At 38.3% G+C, this 19,161-nt stretch overlaps 1 protein-coding gene across 2 annotated transcripts in view; it reads right to left on the bottom strand.

The window, feature by feature from the left end:
• Nucleotides 1-19,161, bottom strand: part of OLFM3 (olfactomedin 3) — a 203,673-nt gene that overhangs the window by 33,197 nt on the left and 151,315 nt on the right. For both annotated transcript variants that reach the window (XM_047728403.1, XM_047728402.1), the window contains exons 2-3: nt 8,857-9,003; nt 5,778-5,933 (exon numbers count right to left, since the gene is read on the bottom strand). In XM_047728403.1, coding sequence (XP_047584359.1) covers nt 5,778-5,933; nt 8,857-9,003 — 303 coding nt within the window. The remainder of the gene's footprint in view (nt 1-5,777; nt 5,934-8,856; nt 9,004-19,161) is intronic.

The raw sequence follows: 19,161 nt of genomic DNA, 5'->3' as shown, positions 1-19,161 counted from the left end.
ATGACGATTCTCAAGGTTCTAGCCGGGCTTGAAAAAGGCATGGAAGATATTAAAGCAACCCTCTCGGGAGATATAAAAGCCCTTTCTGGAGAAATAAAAGAACTAAAATCTAACCAAGTTGAAATCAAAAAAGCTATTAATGAGGTGCAATCAAAAATGGAGGCTCTCACTGCTAGGATAAATGAGGCAGAAGAAAGAATTAGTGATATAGAAGACCAAATGACAGAGAATAAAGAAGCTGAGCAAAAGAGGGACAAACAGCTACTGGACCACGAGGGGAGAATTCGAGAGATAAGTGACACCATAAGATGAAACAACATTAGAATAATTGGGATTCCAGAAGAAGAGGAAACAGAGAGGGGAGCAGAGGGTATATTGGAGAGAATTATTGGAGAGAATTTCCCCAATATGGCAAAGGGAACAAGCATCAAAATTCAGGAGGTTCAGAGAACCCCCCTCAAAATCAATAAGAATAGGTCCACACCCCGTCACCTAATAGTAAAATTGACAAGTCTTAGTGACAAAGAAAAGATCCTGAAGGCAGCCCGGGAAAAGAAGTCTGTAACATACAATGGTAAAAATATTAGATTGGCAGCAGACTTATCCACAGAGACCTGGCAGGCCAGAAAGAGCTGGCATGATATATTCAGAGTACTAAATGAGAAAAACATGCAGCCAAGAATACTATATCCAGCTAGGCTATCATTGAAAATAGAAGGAGAGATCAAAAGCTTCCAGGACAAACAAAAACTGAAAGAATTTGCAAATACCAAACCAGCTCTACAGGAAATATTGAAAGGGGTCCTCTAAGCAAAGAGAGACCCTCAAAGTAGTAGATCAGAAAGAAACAGAGACAATATACAATAACAGTCACCTTACAGGCAATACGATGGCACTAAATTCATATCTCTCAATACTTACCCTGAATGTGAATGGGCTAAATGCCCCAATCAAAAGACACAGGGTATCAGAATGGATAAAAAAACAAACCCCATCTATATGTTGCCTACAAGAAACTCATCTTAAACCCGAAGACACCTCCAGGTTTAAAGTGAGGGGGTGGAAAAGAATTTACCATGCTAATGGACATCAGAAGAAAGCAGGAGTGGCAATCCTTATATCAGATCAATTAGATTTTAAGCCAAAGACTATAATAAGAGATGAGGAAGGACACTATATCATACTCAAAGGAACTGTCCAACAAGAAGATCTAACAATTTTAAATATCTATGCCCCTAACGTGGGAGCAGCCAACTATATAAACCAATTAATAACAAAATCAAAGAAACACATCGACAAGAATACAATAATAGTAGGGGATTTTAACACTCCCCTCACTGAAATGGACAGATCATCCAAGCAAAAGATCAACAAGGAAATCAAGGCCTTAAATGACACACTGGACCAGATGGACATCACAGATATATTCAGAACATTTCATCCCAAAGCAACAGAATACACATTCTTCTCTAGTGCACATGGAACATTCTCCAGAATAGATCACATTCTTGGTCCTAAATCAAGTCTCAACCGGTATCAAAAGATTGGGATCATTCCCTGTATATTTTCAGACCACAATGCTCTAAAGCTAGAACTCAATAACAAGAGGAAATTTGGAAAGAACCCAAATACATGGAGACTAAACAGCATCCTTCTAAAGAATGAATGGGTCAACCAGGAAATTAAAGAAGAATTGAAAAAATTCATGGAAACAAATGATAATGAAAACACAACGGTTCAGAATCTGTGGGACACAACAAAGGCAGTCCTGAGAGGAAAATATATAGCGGTACAAGCCTTTCTCAAGAAACAAGAAAGGTCTCAGGTACACAACCTAACCCTACACCTAAAGGAGCTGGAGAAAGAACAAGAAAGAAACCCTAAACCCAGCAGGAGAAGAGAAATCATAAAGATCAGAGCAGAAATCAATGAAATAGAAACCAAAAAAACAATAGAACAAATCAACGAAACTAGGAGCTGGTTCTTTGAAAGAATTAATAAGATTGATAAACCCCTGGCCAGACTTATCAAAAAGAAAAGAGAAAGGACCCAAATAAATAAAATCATGAATGAAAGAGGAGAGATCACAACGAACACCAAAGAAATACAGACAATTATAAGAACATACTATGAGCAACTCTACGCCAACAAATTGGACAATCTGGAAGAAATGGATGCATTCCTAGAGACATATAAACTACCACAACTGAACCAGGAAGAAATAGAAAGCCTGAACAGACCCATAACCAGTAAGGAGATTGAAACAGTCATCAAAAATCTCCAAACAAACAAAAGCCCAGGGCCAGACGGCTTCCCGGGGGAATTCTACCAAACATTTAAAGAAGAACTAATTCCTATTCTCCTGAAACTGTTCCAAAAAATAGAAATAGAAGGAAAACTTCCAAACTCATTTTATGAGGCCAGCATCACCTTGATCCCAAAACCAGACAAGGATCCCAACAAAAAAGAGAACTACAGACCAATATCCTTGATGAACACAGATGCAAAAATTCTCGCCAAAATACTAGCCAATAGGATTCAACAGTACATTAAAAGGATTATTCACCACGACCAAGTGGGATTTATTCCAGGGCTGCAAGGTTGGTTCAACATCCGCAAATCAATCAACGTGATACAACACATTAATAAAAGAAAGAACAAGAACCATATGATACTCTCCATAGATGCTGAAAAAGCATTTGACAAAGTACAGCATCCCTTCCTGATCAAAACTCTTCAAAGTGTAGGGATAGACGGCACATACCTCAATATTATCAAAGCCATCTATGAAAAACCCACGCAAATATCATTCTCAATGGAGAAAAACTGAAAGCTTTTCCGCTATGTCAGGAACACGACAGGGATGTCCGTTATCACCACTGCTATTCAACATAGTACTAGAAGTCCTAGCCTCAGCAATCAGACAACAAAAGGAAATTAAAGGCATCCAAATCGGCAAAGAAGAAGTCAAACTATCACTCTTTGCAGATGATATGATACTATATGTGGAAAACCCAAAAGACTCCACTCCAAAACTGCTAGAACTTGTACAGGAATTCAGTAAAGTGTCAGGATATAAAATCAATGCACAGAAATCAGTTGCATTTCTCTACACCAACAACAAGACAGAAGAAAGAGAAATTAAAGAGTCCATTCCATTTACAATTGCACCCAAAACTATAAGATACCTAGGAATAAACCTAACCAAAGAGACTAAGCATCTATACTCAGAAAACTATAAAGTACTCATGAAAGAAATTGAGGAAGACACAAAGAAATGGAAAAATGTTCCATGCTCCTGGATTGGAAGAATAAATATTGTGAAAATGTCTATGCTACCTAAAGCAATCTACACATTTAATGCAATTCCTATCAAAGTACCATCCATTTTTTTCAAAGAAATGGAACAAATAATCCTAAAATTCATATGGAACCAGAAAAGACCTCAAATAGCCAAAGGAATATTGAAAAGGAAAGCCAAAGTTGGTGGCATCACAATTGTGGACTTCAAGCTCTATTACAAAGCTGTCATCATCAAGACAGCATGGTACTGGCACAAAAACAGACACATAGATCAATGGAACAGAATAGAGAGCCCAGAAATGGACCCTCAACTCTATGGTCAACTCATCTTCGACAAAGCAGGAAAGAATGTCCAATGGAAAAAAGACAGCCTCTGCAATAAATGGTGTTGGGAAAATTGGACAGCCACATGCAGAAAAATGAAATTGGATCATTTCCTTACACCACACACGAAAATAGACTCAAAATGGATGAAGGATCTCAATGTGAGAAAGGAATCCATCAAAATCCTCGAGGAGAACACAGGCAGCAACCTCTTCGACCTCAGCCGCAGCAACATCTTCCTAGGAACATCACCAAGGGCAAGGGAAGCAAGGGCAAAAATGAACTTTTGGGCTTTTATCAAGATCAAAAGCTTTTGCACAGCAAAGGAAACAGTTAACAAAACCAAAAGACAACTGACAGAATGGGAGAAGATATTTGCAAATGACATATCAGATAAAGGGCTAGTGTCCAAAATCTATAAAGAACTTAGCAAACTCAACACCCAAAGAACAAATAATCCAATCAAGAAATGGGCAGAGGACATGAACAGACATTTCTGCAAAGAAGACATCCAGATGGCCAACAGACACATGAAAAAGTGCTCCATATCACTCGGCATCAGGGAAATACAAATCAAAACCACCATGAGATATCACCTCACACCAGTCAGAATGGCTAAAATTAACAAGTCAGGAAATGACAGATGCTGGCGAGGATGCGGAGAAAGGGGAACCCTCCTACACTGTTGGTGGGAATGCAAGCTGGTGCAACCATTCTGGGAAACAGCATGGAGGTTCCTCAAAATGTTGAAAATAGAACTACCCTATGACCCTGCAATTGCACTGCTGGGTATTTACCCTAAAGATACAAACGTAGTGATCCGAAGGGGCACGTGCACCCGAATGTTTATAGCAGCAATGTCTACAATAGCCAAACTATGGAAAGAACCTAGATGTCCATCTACAGACGAATGGATAAAGAAGATGTGGTATATATACACAATGGAATACTATGCAGCCATCAAAAGAAATGAAATCTTGCCATTTGCGACGACGTGGATGGAACTAGAGGGTATCATGCTTAGCGAAATAAGTCAATCGGAGAAAGACAACTATCATATGATCTCCCTGATATGAGGGAGAGGAGATGCAACATGGGGGGTTGAGGGGGTAGGAGAAGAGTAAATGAAACAAGATGGGATTGGGAGGGAGACAAACCATAAGTGACTCTTAATCTCACAAAACAAACTGAGGGTTGATGGGGGGAGGGGGTTGGGAGAGGGGGTGGGGTTATGGATATTGTGGAGGGTATGTGCTATGGTGAGTGTTGTGAAGTGTGTAAACCTGGCGATTCGCATACCTGTACCCCTGGGGATAAAAATATATGGTTATAAAGCTGTAAAAAAAAAAAAAAAGAAAAAAGAAAGGATGAATACCCAAGTTTTGTAGCAACATGGACGGGACTGGTAGAGATTAGGCTGAGTGAAATAAGTCAAGCAGAGAGAGTCAATTATCATATGGTTTCACTTATTTGTGGAGCATAACAAATAGCATGGAGGACAAGGGGAGATGGAGAGGAGAAGGGAGTTGAGGGAAATTGGAAGGGGAGGTGAACCATGAGATACTATGGACTCTGAAAAACGATCTGAGAATTTTGAAGGGGTGGGGGTTGGGAGGTTGGGGGCACCAGGTGGTGGGTATTGTAGAGGGCACGGATTGCATAGAGCACTGGGTGTGGTGCAAAAATAATGAATATTGTTATGCTGAAAAAATAAAAATTAAAAAAAAAATGAAACATCCTTCTTTTTATTTTTGTATGCTATGATTAATGGTATTATTGCCTCTTTTAATAACAAATATTCTCTATATGTCTTCTCATATTAGTAGGGCATAAAGTCATCAGAAGAAGCTTTGATAAATTTACTTAATTTTCCTTGATTTTCCCCTTGTCTTGGATATTGAATTGCCTGCAAATACATCTAGAAACTCCACCAAGCTCTAGGAGGATTAGGCTCTCTTTATATCAAGTCTGCTATGCATTCCTACCAGCTAACGGTCAGTTTCATTGGAGAGATGATTGATGTTCCCAGAGAGACTTTAACCTTGCTCGTATGGGCCAATGCATAGTTATTTCTAGCTGATTGCCATTCCGACTGTCCATCACACTCAGTGTCTGATTTGGATTGATGAGATTGCCGAAGTCAAACCTACTTGAAAATGCTTCGTCATTAGTGTCTTCCGATCATCTTCAATCTGCCGAAACTTGGCCTTCAGCCCTTTCATTTGGGTTTCCATTTTTAGAACATATTGGAAATCTCTCTGAGTTCGCAAGTTTAAGACTTCAATAGACTGGGACATGTTCTGAACCTGTTAAAAAAGAACATTGGCTATACGTTATTGTCTGTGTACAGAAATACGTGATCACTACTGAACTAGCAAAAACGACATTAACATAAAGAACTGCCAAAGGCCATATCCTGATTTGCATGCCCACACAATATGTTTTCAGAAGAGCAATGATAAACATTCAAAAAATTCAGCAAGGGAAAATTAAACCTAGGCGGGAAATAAGAAAACTGACATTTACCATTAGAGATAAATAAATTGAATTTAATAAATCAGAAAAGTAAATTTTAAAAACAGAAATTTCATTCCAGGGCTTTGTAAGCTCATGATGCCCCAAGCTGTTAAATGTTAAAATGAGTTGTTTCTGTAAGTGCTAACTCTGATTTCTTTAAGATCGGGATGTTTAGCAATTGTGGATAGTAGTGACATGTCCAATAGAGTTAGAATGCATTCATTCCGGTACAATCACTTCAACATCTTGAGTTCTTCCAGGGGTGAGATTGAATTGGCCAAGATGCATGGTGGCAATGCTGGCACACCCGCAGACTTGGAGAGCGTAGTGTTTAAGAGAACTGGAAAATGGCAGCTGTAGCTCTGCCTACTTGTGATCTCTGTCTGTCCAATAAATAAATAAAATCTTTAAAAAATACATTTCCTTATTATATGACAAAATCAATTCTTTAAATAATAGCGAGTGGGCTGCTTAAACTCGTGCTCCTGTTTTTACATCTGGCACCTTAGATAGATGGGAAACTATAGAGAAGTCAGGGAGGAACTTGCTCAGTCTGAGTAAGGAGTGCTTGTTTCATGTGGCTCTTCTTTGGGTCAGTGCAGCAAACCAGGGCTACTTCCTTCCTTCAAGCCACTCTATGTACACGTGACTGTTTCTCTTGACCTATGATACTCTCCAGTGAGGAATTTAATAAACGTAACTTGTAGAAAGCTACATTTTAAAATAAATTTTGTGGATTTTTGGGTCACTTAAATACGATGATTTTTTAAAGGTGTGATTTTCTAGAATTTCTTTTAAAACATTAAACATGTGCATATTATATGGAGTGGTCATGTTCATTTCAGTGATTGCTTTCAGCCAACCTCCTGGATATTCTATATATATATATGTGTGTGTGTGTGTGTGTGTGTATAAACACACACACATACACATATATATAATCCAATATTGCCTTATTCATCCTACACTAATTCCTGATTTTATCGTATTTCTGGAATACACTTCACTTTGGAGCTGTAGAGGGTATTATCCACTTCCTGACACTTTATTTGAATTTTTTTGACTGACTTTTGAAGAAATGTCTAAGTCTGTATAGGGATGTGTATTATGTAATGCTTTACTGAAAAACAGTGATAGAAATAAGGTTACAGTGTTTAAGAATGTGTTTCTTACACCAATGTAGTTGGTAAAGAGAAAAGGTGCTTTTGCACAGAAAAGAATATAGAAGCAGAAAGTCTGTAATTTGAAAAGAAATATAGTTTAATAAAAAAGAGAAAATTGGATTTAAAAAATTAAATCTTTTTATCAATGTAATTAATTTCCCTAGTAACCAAAAAATATGAAACTATGTATTCGGATTTTTTTCATAGAAATAAAGAAAATCAGGATTGGTAAGCAATGCCCAAGACAAATCATAGTTCATATGTCATGATTTCTAATAGCTGAGAAGCACATTAGCCAGGGTCGTTAACTTGAATGAAAATGACATTTGCTCTTGTCTGGGAGACAGATATTGAAAGAGCAAGGGAAGATGGGATCTTATAAAAAGAGACTTAAGAAGAGAGAGCCAATAGATTGATGATATCTCTGAGGAGAAGGGGAGGAAAAACAGGACTAATCATTGTATAAAAACAAGAAAAAAAGCTTTCTTAAAATCTTAGCGCATCAATAGATTTCCAAGTAATGTACACGGAGCAAATTTATTTTCATTATATGGCAGTAGAAGAAGGTTATTGTTCCTAGGCTTGGAATTGCATAAAGCCGTCATGTCTGTATTAACAGATTTGATGCTTTCATTTTTCTAGCTTCTTTTAACTTTCCATAAAAAGTTCCTACTCACTGCCATCATTGTGTGAATGATCATGAGAATGATATTGCACAGAGTGAATCGTTGAGTACCGTGTCCTTGAAAGCACATACTACCTAATTTATCCTGTTATCCCTGAAGGTATTTAAAATTCCAACGTGTTGCCATCTTTCCATCAGTCTGGCTACCCAGCTGTCCTACTATATTCAGAGCCCAACACAGTGAAATTCTGAATGAGAATAATTGAAAGAACCATTCATTGTTTTGTTTTTTTTCTTCCTCCTCAAACTAAACATAAATAACCCTTCATGAGTTGACTGTTATCTGTAAAAAAGAATAAATCAAGGGCATTCTGCATTTGATTGTTATGGATCTGGCTTAAGTAAATTATATGGAGAAAATGCTATTGAATGAAATTGAAGAGCTTAATGTTCAAAGGAATGGCTTAGAGAATGATGATAAATACTTGAAATTATTCATTATCTGTTCAGATAGCTTGCATATTGCATTCCATTATTTTAACTTCCTTGCAAGGTTGTTAATGGGATTCAAATGCATGAGCTCAAAGAGCCTAGTGTGATCCTGGGAGTTGAGGATAAATTTCTGGCATGGGAATAAGACCGCTTATCTTTTTTGTTTTTTTTTCCTTAAGGAGAGACCAACTGGATATTAAAACATATGATAGCCAGTCTTAAGAAGGTATGATTGAGAAAAATATAAAGTAATATAAATAGAACAGAGCAGGAAGCTTGAGGTACTCTTTTTAAGGAAGAGGGATAAAAAGTTTGAGAAGGGAGACAAAAATTGGGAGGACATTCTTCATCAGTACCTGCTTCCCCACATTTCCTTTCAAAGGAATGTTAGTTTAAAAAAAAAAAAAAGTGCATGGAGGACGGGATACCTACCTTTTCCAGAAGCTGGCGGAGCTGCCTGCTTTTGGCATCCCGGGAACACAAGTTTTGTTCTGGAGCAACCACTGTGCATATGCACCGTCCATCAGGATCCTGGGCTGAGCTGTACACTTGCCACCCTTCTTTGGGACTAATCTGAGTCTGAGGAAACCAATGGCAAACACACAACACAGACTTCCGTTACGGGATAAAGAGAATGCGGGTTTGCAGCATTTTAAGCAAAGCATCTTTTTTGATAATTCAAGTTTCTGTTTTTTATTCTTTCATGTTAGAAAGAGATAAACAACTTCGATAGGCAGCATAGCTTCACTCGGTTACACCTTCTTTATCAGTGCCCCAGAAGGAGAATTTTTCTTTTTATACGCTCCTATTATTTTTTAAAGATTTTATTTATTTATTTGACAGAGAGAGATCACAAGTAGGCAGAGAGGCAGGCAGAGAGAGAAGGGGAAGCAGGCTCCCTGCTGAGCAGAGAGCCTGATGATGCGGGGCTCCATCCCAGGACCCTGAGATCATGATCTGAGCCGAAGGCAGAGGCTTTAACCTACTGAGCCACCCATGCGCCCCTATATGCTCATATTATTAACTACTTATTGACCCGACAGCCCTCCCTCATTTTTTTTGTTGTATTTGGACATTTTAGTGCAACTTTAGAAGCATCTGATAACCACTGAATCATGTATCACCAGTCTTTCTATATAAGATCTGTTACTTTGTCTTTCTCAACGGTGAATGGTAGTTCGTAGTATATATATATATTTTTTCTGATTATTATTCATATGTGATATTCTGAAGCAAGCCCTATCTTAAGGACCTTCCTGTGTATTGAAGGGCCAATGAGTAAAGCTAGAAAAGTAGCATATGAGAATTTATGGTAAAAAGAATTAGATCAGCATGGTTTTGCAAAGGAAGCAGAGTCCCAGAGAAGTTCAAGAGAGTATTTTGACATAGTCTGCCAAGTTCATCCTCTTAAATTACTTCTGTGCACTTATCACACTACCTCTCTAGAACCCTGGCCTAAAGTGGCTTTCCTATCAGTAAAGGAGGCAGCTTAAAGTCAGCCTCTTATTTATGTTTCTAGTTTTTCCTCCTGTATCTTCCTATAAGAAACTTCTTTCCAACCAAATTGGTCTATTTGTGTCCTGAAAGTATGCCACCTTGATTCACATCTTTGTATGTCACTCATTTTGTTTCTCCTGCTTGGAATACCTGTTTTATAAACCTTTGGTTTACTAAGCCCTTATGGTTTTTACCTATTCCGAAAGATTGTCTGTATCATTCATTAGGCATTTAATGCATATTGTCTAGTATTGCTAGTTGCCTTTCATCTGTCTTATTTCCACACTTAGTTTATATCCAGCTACTAGATATTTCCTGTCATAGCGAGTACATTCTATCAGATACAAAGGTAAGTATCCCCATTTTTCATCAAGTTACTTTTCAGAAAGAACTGTGCTTAAACGTGTGCTCTCCGTTATACAAGCAGAAGTCGTTGTGGATGCCCAAAGAGGCACTCATTCTCCCAGCCGCTGAGATTATCGGTAGCTTGACTCTCAGTTGAGTTTCTCTTTGGGGATTGCCTGGACTGAAGAGTGCAGCCTGTTCAAGGTTAGGTCCTGTTCCAAAGGACAGCTCACATGCATGACTTTGATGATACAGCAGTACAAAGAAGCACCCTGAGAAGCAGGAATTATTATTTCCATTTCACAGAAGAGGAAATTACTTGGGGACACTCAGCTTGGATGTAGTAGAGCTTCTGTGAAACCAGGCAGTATGCTCCGGGGCAGTACTGTCAACTGGAAATGTAATAATTTTAGCTTTTCTAACAGGCTTGAAAAAGGAAGAAGAAATAATATTAACCTTAATATATATATACATATATATATATATTTTTTTAAAGATTTTATTTATTTATCTGACAGGCAGAGATCACAAGTAGGCAGAGAGGCAGACAGAGAGAGAGAGGAGAAAGCAGGCTCCCCGCGGAGCAGAGAGCCCAATGCGGGGCTCGATCCCAGGACCCTGGGACCATGACCTGAGCCGAAGGCAGGGGCTTTAACCCACTGAGCCACCCAGGCGCCCCTAACCTTAATATATTTTATTTAATCCATATATCTAAAATATTTCAACATGTGATCAATACAAAAATTATTCGTGAGATACTTCACGTTATTTTTTCTCCTTTTTTTGGTACTGTCTTTGAAACTGTGCATTTTGTGCTTATGACTTAGCCAATTTGGATTAGCCACATCTCAAAGGCTCAGTACCTACATGTGGCCCCTTGCTGGAGAGTGCAGGTCTAGATCCTGCTTTTAATTACAATGTCCTATCAGTATGATGTTGAACAGCCAGATAATTGTTTTTAAAGGTCAATCATGGGGACGCCTGGGTGGCTCAGTTGGTTAGGCAGCTGCCTTTGGTTCAGGTCATGATCTCAGCGTCCTGGGATCGAGTCCCACATCGGGCTCCTTGCTCATCAGGGAGCCTGCTTCTCCCTCTGCCTCTGCCTTCCATTCTGTCTGCCTATGCTTGCTCTCTCTCCCTCTCTCTCTCTGACAAATAAATAAATAAAAAAAAAAAATCTTTAAAGGTCGATCATGTATATTGAAAAACCACCTAACAGATGTTACACAGACAAACCATCTAATTTGATCTGAATTTGTTTTTCCTGTGGAAATATCAGATAAATCAGTAATAAGTAATAAATTTCCTGCATAAGTAAGCTCTGGCTTACTTGTACAGCTAGGATCTGAAATTTATCAGCCTTTCTCTATCTGTCATTTTGGGGTTTCAGGGATTCAGCAGATAGGTATTTCTTGTATGATCAGGAGAAGAGGGAAATGAATTTAATTTAGAAAATAAGGTATTTAATGAATCAAATTGGAGGACCAAGGCTGAAGAAGAGTGAGAGAAGGGCTAGGGGTTGGGAACTGAGATGCGATTAGGAACCAGGAGGTGAAGGGAGGCCAGCAGAGGACTGTCTTGCACAATGCTCAGTGTTCCTGGACTCAGCTGTTTGCCTATAGACCTGGAGTGTTTTGCCAGATTGAAAGCAGACTCTTTAAAGAACTAATGCAGGCTGACTTCCCTCTTTACAGATCTGCTATCCTCTGTGAGATCGTCTGTCTCTAGAATTCATAGCAGAACAGATACTGTTTCCTACTTATCCTCGCCCAGGTTCCAGATCATTGCATACCATCAACCAACACACAGTTCTTTTTCTTTTCAAAGTATCTTGCATGGCAGTTTGTTTTTTTGTTTATAAGATCCCACCCTTTGTATCAATCTCACTTTTCCTTTCAGGGGCTTCAGCAATAATCACTAGAGGGTGCTGATGGGCATTCCAACAACAATCAAGAACAAATATCAGAGAAGCTGTAAGTTGTAAACTCAGGAAACTCTGGAAAGTGTCATAGTCCTTGTAGTTCATCTATAATGAGAAGCAGCTGGTGCCGGTGCTCCTTTTAATCTCCCTTTTCAGATAATTCATGGAAGCTTCCTATGCAGCCTTTTATTTCTGAAGCACTGGATTCATTATTATTCCTTTCTTTTTCATTCTCTTATCCCTTCTAGCATTTATGCTTGAATATCGAGGTAGGATACAAAGATGTACTTAAAATTGTCTACTGTTAGAATCAGATAGCATCTTAAAGATTATTGTGTTACACTTTTTTTATTAAAGAAGAAAAAATTCAGAGATTATAGAATGGAGTTAGGAATGGTTTACCAGAGTAGTTTCAGTGGTACCATTAGAGGTTTAAACTAAGTAACAGTGTGGGGTTTAAATATCTAGACATAGGTCCTATCGTTTCCGTTAGAATTCACCTCGCATTGGACACAAATTTCAGGTACGTCAGAAAATTAAGTCTTGTCACTAGGATAAATTTAGCTTTTGGATAAAGGAGCATGGGTCACCCAATTATAATATTAAAATGTCTTTAACAGCAGTGCAAACACTGATTATTAAACCTAGCAGCATTCATATTGGTGTTCACTTGCCAAGTGTTTGGCTAACTAGTGAGGAGCTTATCATGACAGGGCAAGGTGTCAGTTGCTCTCTGGAATGAGGGAAACAGGAAAGGTGAATAGGGTTTGATGTTCATTTAGCATTCTCCCTCAAGTGTCAGCTTAATAAAAGCAGACTCCAGCCTTGTTTGTACTTCCAATTGTCTTCTTGTAAGAATCACTGAAAAGAACCATGACCTTATCTACTGTAGAGTTAGTCTGAATGATCTCAACTATAACAAGTTACCTCTTTGGCAAGAAAAAGGTAACTCAAAAGAGAAAAGAGCTAATGTAAAAGATGAGTGCCTGACAGTCCCCTGGGTTTTGATAGAGGCCTCTTTGTCAGGGTCCGTGATAAATAAAGAAAGCTTTATGCGCATCTCTGGTGCTCTCTTTTAGGGTATCTACAACTGTCATTGAAAAGAGGATCAAGATAAAACCAGTTAGACCTCAGGGGGGAAGGAAATATTTAGAAAATTTTTGATACCAATGAAAAAAGACTTGCCATTTTAACTCACAAGAACAACTATTCAGGTATCTGTAAAACTCACAGTAATAGCAACCATTTATGGAGCTCTAGCCATTACTTGGCAGTTCACATGTACCGCTGTCTTTGAATATCACACTAACCATATGGACGAGGTTATGTTATTCCCCCCATTTTATACATGAGGGAACTGAGACTTAAAGACCGTCAGGAACTTGCTCAAGGTCATGCAGGGGGTAATCAGCAGAGCTGGGATTTGTAGTCTGATGTCAGTTTGTTGTCCGGTCTGAAAGTTTAGCCACCACACTGCGTCACCAGTTATCTGAAATTTCCTTCTATAAACGCTGAAGATAACCCTGAAAGCATTTCTGGAACTGCTGTGAAGGCCAATACTTGGACCTGGAGGGTGGATGTCGTTTATTACTATCCAAAGCATCTCTAATCATAGTGGTTACTGATGTAGTCCTCTTTGAACCCTTTGTGTTAATTAGAAGAACTAAATGAACTATCTAGCAGTTTTTAATATTGCAGAACTCATGAAATATTTAAGAATGCTCTAAATAAGAGAATTAAAATGATAATTTTAACAATTAGATTTCAAGTCTGGATTCTTTCCTTATAATTTAATTACCAAGCTATGCTTTATAAATACAAAGCTACTGTGAGAGTTCTCCTAAAACTCCAAGGGCTTTGTACCAGAAAAGAGAGATCCTGAAGACTGAGGTAAAAGTAAAAATAAAGAAAAATATCATGCATTTCCATTTGTTTTTCTGTTTATAAAATCCCACCTTTTGATTTAATCTTAGCTTTCTTTGAAAGAATGACCCTTCCTTAGACATTGATACTATTTTACTTGTGAGGAAATTGAAACTCAACATAAGCAATTTTTTTTTTTCAAGTCATCCATTTAGTCAATATCGCGTATAGGACTTTAGACCCAGTTTTCTTCAACTGTCAGCATGGTCTTTTCTCCCATCCTCTGCAGATAAATGTGGACAGATATTCTATGTCCATTTACCAAAAGTCAAAAAATTTGCTGTGGAGGAGAGGCATGCAGGTGGATGGAGGGCATCATCTAAAAAGTATGGAAATAAGTAGCAGTTGGCACCCCAGAGAAGCTGTTAGCAGTAAAGGCTCAGCAAGACAACTGGATGTCCCTGTGGTGGGCTCTGCAATCATTTATCAGGACCCAGGTGAAGAGGTAGACAAAAGACAGAATTTTGATCCTTTCAAGGGAACCGAATCAGCTAGTTGAACATTTCTAGGTCTTATGTTTTATCTTGAGTTTCTAGGCATTTCATAAAAGTACAGACTGAGGAAAAAAAAAAAAGAGAATAAGGAATCTATTAGAAGTGGTGTACAAGGTAGGGGAAAATAAAGCAGGGAAAAATTCATTTGTTAGATCCTATTTGATTTAGAGTGGGGATACTGAAGTGATGATGAAACCCCTTACAGATTTTTTCGTCTGAGGATATGTTTGATCTCAGAGAGTGAAATGTGGTTTAGCATGCTAATGACTTTAGTTGTGAAGAGAGAAGTGTGAGGAAAGGAATGGGAGAGATATTGACAGACCACACTGAATGAAGCTGTGTTCTAGAGGATGTGTTAGTAAAGATGTCACTGCATAGCAGTTTTCTCCTTATTTCTTATGAGACTAGTTGGAACTGAAATAAGAAATGTATATTTTCACTCAAGAAAGCCTCAAGGCTCCAAGAAAAACAACTATTAAAACAACAACAACAAAAACAAATGACAAACAAAAAACCTAAAGATATAAAATTTAGGTCGGTTGAACACCTCTGTTCATATTCTGGAAATCACAAAGACTTCGAGTTGGGAAAGACTCAGTCAGAGGTCATATCTAGCCCTGTGTCTCTCCACTCAGTCACGCTTCTGTCTTTTCTTGTGCTTCCACTCGAACTCTGCACGATAAGAATTTCGCTGCTTCATAGGCAGCCCCTTCCACTGGCGGCAAGCTGAGGGGCTCCATCTGAACTTCTGTCTTTGTAATTTTCCCCTTTTGGCCCCACTTCTGCTTTAAGTACTCACACAGAAATACATCTACTCTTGTATCGATGTCACTCTTCTTCTCTAAAAAGGCAATTATCGCTTTCTCTGTGGCTCTCAAGATTTGCAGTTCTGTTTTCTCATCCATTCTCCCACTCCTTAATTTGTTTAGCTGCCCTTTCACAAGAGGGATACTGCCTAAGGATCTGAGGAAGAAAAACCGTGAAACAGAACTTTGGTGTCTTCATGCAGACTGAAAAAAGTCGGTGAGTTGAGAAAAAGAAACGTAGAAAGTGTGGAGACTTTGTGTCAGGGTATTCTCATTTCACAGGACTTAAAGCAGACTAACTCAGTGAAGTAGTTATTTATGAGGAGAAGTCAACTAGATGTTTGAAATTGTAGCAAAACAAATCACTTAGGCCCATGGGTTCCCTTTGAGGCCTTTTCCCACCTCAGCAGTCGGGCTGCCTGGGAACAGCTGGAGGCTGCTGAATGTCCTCTGCTTATTTAATTGCTCTTTTCCAGGTTCTTCCTGGTGTGGAGGCCACAGCATGGGGCATTTTTCAGAAGCTCAGCCTCAAGGGGCAGTTACTCTGATTCAAAGAGAAGTGCCAGAGGGGGCCCGAGCTTTCTTAGAGCCAAGGCTTCACCTCTGCAGACGCTAGCCGCTCCAGAGGCTGGTGGGCCCAGTGATAAATTAGAAGGAAAAGGAGAGAAAAACAGGGCCAAAGAGGACAATAAAGAAATGTTTCAAGATTCTAACAAAAACAAGAGGGAGTATATTCCCCTATTAAGGAGCTGTATTTAACAAAAATATCTTGGAGATATAAAAACCTCTTTCAGCTTTTGAGACAATCAAATGTACACTGCCTATTTCAGAGACACTTGCTATAAACAGATTTAATTGCATTTAATCACTGAAATCCTTTTTTTTTTCCTTATTTTTATTTTTTTTCAGGTCACTTGAAACTACCCTTCTAAAGAAAGACTTCATATTTGTGTAAATCTGCACTTTTTGCCATCTGCACATCCCATAAACAATCATAAAACAAATTTTAAGACCTACTCTCTTTTTCTTTGGTTTTGTTTTGATGTTTACGAAATGCAGGCCCATCCCATTCATACTGTCTAAAGTGAGGACATTCAGCAAGAAAGTTAAAAAGGGCAGGATATCCTAGCTGAATCTACTAAGAAGGGCAATGTTAACCCTTTCATAGAAGGGAAGTAGAGTTTAGGGTTATGGGAAACCATCTGATTAGGGCAGAACGAACCTACTGTGGTGCCAGGGCCAGGAGGGGTAAGGACTAGTAAAGGATGAGACCACTCCTCTGATCAGGACTGCAGTCAGGGGACTTTCTTCTACCTGTGGGTCTCTCATTCACTAGCTAGGGGGAATATGTTTAGTCACTTATATATTTTGGGTGATTCCTCCCAGTTGCGGCATGAGGAGGTTGGATTAGATCGTTCATATTTCCAACTGAGCCCTTGAGGCTGTAAGTTTTCTCTGGAGGAATCTTGTCTAGGACAAGGGGTTGATTGGGGAGGGAGCAGATGGTGGGGGGCCAATAAATGCCCCCCCCCTTAATTTATTATTCCATCCATGACCTGTTTTACAAACTGGATTTCCACTTCAAGTTTCACTCAACAAAGCGTGTATTACATAAGATTTAGTTTGCGGGGTGGGGGCAAGGTACCACTGCAAAAAATAGTGTGAAGATAACTGGCCTGGATGGTTTCAGAAATACTTTCCAGCATTAACATTTTATGATCTTAATCTAGGAAATACAGATTCATTCATTTTTCATCATGGAAATCATAAGGTATAAGCAATCATCTTGAATAACTAAGGTAGGGAAGTGCAATAGCCATTGATTTCCTGTAAAGTATGCCACTTCTGTAAAACATTAAAAAAATTAGCTTTTGCAAGCTGGTTTCTCCTTTCTAGTGAGGAATAACATAGTGTAAACGTCCCTATTTTTTTTTTTTTTTGGTCACCCAAAGGTGGATTTGGCCATATCAGAACCTTCAGAGACCATGGCAATGCTTTATGTTTTTCAGCCAACAGATTACTAATCAGGAAGTAAAGAAAATGAATTTACTTTAACCTTACAAGATAACTAGAAGTCCTAAAAGAATCATGCATAATTTTGGAAATTTGATTCTTCTCCATCAACAACAATAAGAAATAAGAAAACCAATGTCTACATACACAAAAAATAGACATATCAGAACCAAGATACACAGTTTGTGATATAAATCATTCATGAATATCTTAGTTTAGATTTATTTGCTGAAAGAGTTAATTCAACAACTAAATTGTCAAGAATTATCAGGTTCTTTGAACATTGAGAAATTTTGGCTCAGTGCATAGTAACTAATGTAAATTGATTTTATAATTGTTTGTTGATGACATATCATGTTTTCTTTATAACTAGAAATCTTTTTTATATCCCTTCTGCCATACATACATCATGCAGGTAGGGAGGGGAATTTCAACAGTAGAGGCAGTGAGGTGACTTAAATGACCTAAGGGAGGTAAACATAAAAGTGAGTCGAAGTATGCCTCACATGTGCTCTGTCCATGCCCTAAGAACCAGCTCAATCTAGCAAATTATATAATCGATTTGATTTGGCTCTACTCAGTTACACATCGATAGATTAATTAATTATTTGTAGTACCTGCAAATAAGTCTTGAAAATGGAAGGTTACTTTTCTTTAGTATCAGACTTTTTGATCCACTGGAGTAATCCAGTGGTAAAAATAGATAAAGATAAGGTAAAGAGCTCCAAATGCTAATTGTTTCTGTATCCTTTATTTGACAGCAGGGAAATGATTTTTTGAGGATATTCCTTCTGTTTGAATTTGTAACTTCTGTCTGAAAAACCAGCAGTTTTCATTTTTATTTGAAAGGTTTTAGAGTATTACGAACTAAACTGTGGTTCAAACTACCAGAAAAGACTTTTTTATAATGTGGGAAGGGTTAAAAAGACATTAATTTTAGGTGAATGAAGACTACAGGAGCTAGGCTTGTGATAGGCGAGTCTTTATAAAAAATTAAACAGGGGCACCTGGATGGCTCAGTGGGTTAAAGCCTCCACCTTCGGCTCAGGTCGTGATCCCAGGGTCCTGGGATCGAGCCCCACATCAGGCTCTCTGCTTAGCGGGGAGCCTGCTTCCCCCTCTTTCTCTGCCTGCCTCTCTGCCTTCTTGTGATCTCTGTCTGTCAAATAAATAAATAAATAAAAAATTAAACAAAGAGAAATAAATCATCAAGTAAGTTTTATATTGCTTGTGTCTCTTAGCTGTCTTAAAGTCTTTTTGGCAGGCTTTAAATTGCTGAGGTTTTTTTTTAATTTATGTTAAAAGAGGTTGGTTTCTCAGACTGAAGGCATTGCAAACAGTCCTAAGAACTGAGTTCCAGGGAAGAGCCTGCTATAGGAAAATTAGATTAGATGGAATATACTCTATAGCATACTCTGCAGGTAAAATTATGGGAATTTTACAGACATAAAAGAAGAAGCAAAATGATAAACAAACAAACAAACAAACAACAAAACACATTTCCTAAAGAATCCTTCCAAACCTCAGGTTAATATAGTTAAGTTAGAATTTATCAGTCTTAAGAATTGAAGGAGTCAAGTATTTCCTTTCACAGCTAATTTCTCAGACCGTCCACTTATTTTTTTGGTGTAGCTTTAAAGTGTTCACAAAGAAATACCCATGACTAAAGTTAGCACGTAAATATCGAATCCGTGAAGCAGCCCTGTAAATACAGAAGCAAAATCTCAGCCTTCGCAGT

Source organism: Lutra lutra, chromosome 4, assembly GCF_902655055.1.
Source record: "Lutra lutra chromosome 4, mLutLut1.2, whole genome shotgun sequence".
NCBI lineage: Eukaryota > Metazoa > Chordata > Mammalia > Carnivora > Mustelidae > Lutra > Lutra lutra.
This window is presented reverse-complemented; position numbering and strand designations above follow the sequence as displayed.